Source organism: Macrobrachium rosenbergii, chromosome 12, assembly GCF_040412425.1.
Source record: "Macrobrachium rosenbergii isolate ZJJX-2024 chromosome 12, ASM4041242v1, whole genome shotgun sequence".
Lineage (NCBI taxonomy): Eukaryota > Metazoa > Arthropoda > Malacostraca > Decapoda > Palaemonidae > Macrobrachium > Macrobrachium rosenbergii.
Genome location: NC_089752.1, coordinates 35,077,208 through 35,080,692, shown reverse-complemented (window position 1 = coordinate 35,080,692; position 3,485 = coordinate 35,077,208). Strand labels below are relative to the sequence as shown.

At 35.0% G+C, this 3,485-nt stretch overlaps 1 protein-coding gene across 1 annotated transcript; it reads left to right on the top strand.

Moving 5' to 3' along the window:
- The first annotated feature begins 1,418 nt into the window (after positions 1–1,418).
- LOC136843990 (zinc finger MYM-type protein 1-like) lies at positions 1,419–3,237 on the top strand. The gene is made up of 3 exons (XM_067113007.1): positions 1,419–1,466; positions 2,312–2,942; positions 3,068–3,237. The coding sequence occupies exons 1-3, from the start codon at positions 1,419–1,421 to the stop codon at positions 3,235–3,237; spliced, it is 849 nt and encodes a 282-aa protein (XP_066969108.1).
- The last annotated feature ends 248 nt before the right edge of the window (positions 3,238–3,485 follow it).

Below are 3,485 nucleotides of genomic sequence, written 5' to 3'. Positions count from 1 at the left end.
AATTTGCAGCACTCTAACCTCACTAGTTTTTAAGATCTGAGGGCGGACAGAAAAAGAGCGGACAGAAAAATTGCGGACGGACAGACAAAGCTATCTCAATAGTTTTCTTTACGGAAAACTAAAAAAACCTGAATAAGGAGGAATTGAAGAATCGGTTACCTACTTCCTTCTATCATCTTTCCTGTCTCTCAGACAGGGGCGTCATTTGGGGCTGGGCAGGGCAGTTGCCCCCAAGATCCAGCTTGCTTGCCCCCAAGACTCAGCTTGCCCCCAAGCTCAAAAAATTATAATTTTCCAATATTCTTGATGATTTCAAATTCAAACGTGTCATCATTTTAACAACACTTTAGATTTTTTCTTTCTTTTTACTATAATAATTATTTTCAATATATGGAAAAGGCTATTCTTAGGGTTTCTTAGCAATCAATGAAAATTGTTTAATGGAATTAAATTCTATGATAAGTAGACTAAGTTACATCATACTAGGCTACATTTAAGGTACATTATTGAATTTATTTTCATTAGTAGCCAATGAAAAATATTTGATGGAGTTAGTTTTTATGATTGTCCATGAAATATATAGACTAGTATATAGTCTAAGATACTATAATAAAAGATATAATATTTTCATTAATGGACACTGGGGTGACTGGACAGGGCCATAGTCAGGATATCTCAGCAGCCAATGAAATGTAAATTTTGATGGAATTAATTTTCACGTTTAACTGTCTGTCCGCGAGATATACAGATGTTCACAGCCAAACTATTCTGGAGTATTCTATACTATAAGTATCAAACGATATTGTTCTTCCAAATACAACAAAAGTCTAAATTTTCTTTACAACAACTAATCCATTTTCATTATTCATAATCAGTAACATCACTAGGTAGTTATCATGCCTAAGAGATTAGTTTGCATTACGATCAGCTGACTTGGTTTGAGTACCATACGGTAACAGTACAGGTTCAAATCATGTTCACGCCTGCGGCCTCAGTAGCCCTAAGATAAGCTACGGACGCAGTCTCTTGTCTCGACTCTTATGTGATTGTGTCGATTCGTCTTACAACCGTCTTTAAAATCTGTGCTTAGATTCGGGTAAATATTTAGATAAAATTTTAGTAATTGCCCTAACTATATATGACTTTAGTAAAAAAATATTTATTTATGTTTGGGAACTATACAATATGTTTATGCAAACATATGATACATTTGTATGATCTGTCTGTGTGCCTAGGTCTACATGATAGGCTAACGTATATTTATGCTTGCTTTGTTAGGACTGGGTTCATTGATACAGCTGATCATGAAACGTTCAGAATCACAGCAGACCATTACAGGGTTTTTACTAAGAAAAAGAAAGAAGATGAGCTAGATGAAAAACATTTGGAACTTGAAATAGTAACAGAAAAAACTAAACATGAACATGAGAAATTTGCAGATATTGATCAGAGTCCTCCACATCACGGTAAGTAAACTCAATTAGACAACCAATATATTATTTTTCATGGTTAGCAGCCATGGGATAAGCTCGAGCTTTGTCTGAGGGAGTCAAAATTGATAAAGCCTTCAGTAACTTCAATTATTCATAAATTAGACATTACCTTGATTTCCAATGAAACAATGTGAGGGGCGGGGCAGGGGTGACTGGGGAGGATTGCTAAAGTATATTCTTAAAGATTTTCTGATAAAATTATATATTACGTATTTGTCATTAATGAATCATAAATTTTATAGTGCATGAAATATATTTAACTCTTGATTTGATACCGCACCCAAAACTGTTTAGATTAAAACTGACTCGTTGTATAGATTATCTACATTATCATATTCACTGTATCTCTAAACATTACAGCCAATGTTTTCTTTGTTTTGTTACAGTGATGATATTCGTCCAAAAATTCAGTCTCCTGTCTGTGAATTTGAACATGACAAGAACATCCCCTAGATATTAGCTCATCAAGATATGAAAATCCAATACAACCTAAACTTAGTATATTTCCTCTAACAAATAAGAGGAGATTTAATGTAGGATTCTATAAACGATTTGAATGGATTGAATATTCTAAATCAGAGGATAGCGTCTATTGTTTTGCTTGTAGACATTTTGCAGGTAATATGCAAAGGAAAGGTGAGATCCTTGGTAAACGAACATTTATTGATGTGGGTTTTAGAAAATGGAAGGATTCCTCGAGTTATTAGAAAAACATTCTCAAAGTGATAGACATGCTAATGCTATGAGTGGATGGTTGAACTTAAAGGTAGTTGAGAGTAAAAAGACAGTTCAATCAAAGATAAACTTGACGCTAACAGGTCAAAGAGAGTGAAGTGGAGGCTAACAGAGAACATGTGAAATGTTTGCTACGTGTCACAAGTTTGTTAGGTAGGCAGGGTTTAGCATTCCGAGGCCATGATGAATCAGAAACTTCGGATAATAGAGGAAACTTTAGTGAAATACTAGATATGTTAGCAGACTCTAATGAGATTTTGCGCAAGAAGATGGAATCAAGGTACGGCCACTATACATCTCCTGAGTATCAAAATGACCTAATACAAGTGTTTGGGAACAAAGTTCTTACAACTGTATCTACACAAATTAAGAAAGCCAAGTATTTTGCAATATTAGTGGATGAAACAAAAGATCGATCAAGAAAAGAACAATTATGCTTGATAATCAGGTTTTTTGATGGTGAAAAAATCCAGGAAAGGTGTTGCGGCACCTATCATATGCAACAGCTTGATGCTGAATCCCTTGCAAATTTTATTCTGAAGAAGTTGGATGAATTAGGATTAGAGCTGTCTAACTGCATTGCACAATGCTATGATGGGGCAAGCGTTATGAGTGGATGGGCTTCAGGAGTTCAGGCTCGTGTAGCAGAGAAGGTGCCCCATGCCATATACATTCATTGCTATGCACACAGGCTCAATTTAGTACTCATTGATTGTGTGAAGAATCTCGATGAATTAGCAAATTTTTTCTCAACCATACAAACTTTATATAACTTTATCTCAAATAGCAACTCAAGACATGAGCTTTTTGTTAAATCCCAAAAAGAGCTTGGATTACAGGTATTAAATTAGAAAGAACAGTTGCAACTAGATGGTTCTATTGGTACAGGAGTATTTACAAAATTCGTGTTCGATATGAAGCTATTCTTGCAGTATTGGATTCCCTATCTGAATCAACCAATGAAGCTTCTATGGAAGCATCTGGGTTAAAGTTAAGAATGGAGTCTTGAGATTTATATTTTGTTTATTTGTTGCAGAGAAATTGTTCATACAAACAAACTGTTTGTCAGAGCAACTTCAAGAGAAAGGTATATCTATTGTTAGGACTGTTGATCTGATCAGATCTACGAAGACAAATTTAGCTAATATGAGAGCTGACAGTGAATATGATAAGTTGTATGATGAGGCACAAGAGTTTGCTAGAAAACTTGGAATTCATGTACCAGAAGTAAGTGCCACAGTGGGAATAAGCCGCAGT

Coding starts and splice junctions, on each gene's coding strand:
- LOC136843990 (XM_067113007.1), top strand. CDS start 1,419: ATGAACATGAGAAATTTGCAGATATTGATCAGAGTCCTCCACATCACG. Junction 1,467..2,311: donor TCAGAGTCCTCCACATCACG/GTAAGTAAACTC, acceptor TGACGCTAACAG/GTCAAAGAGAGTGAAGTGGA. Junction 2,943..3,067: donor CAATTTAGTACTCATTGATT/GTGTGAAGAATC, acceptor CTTGGATTACAG/GTATTAAATTAGAAAGAACA.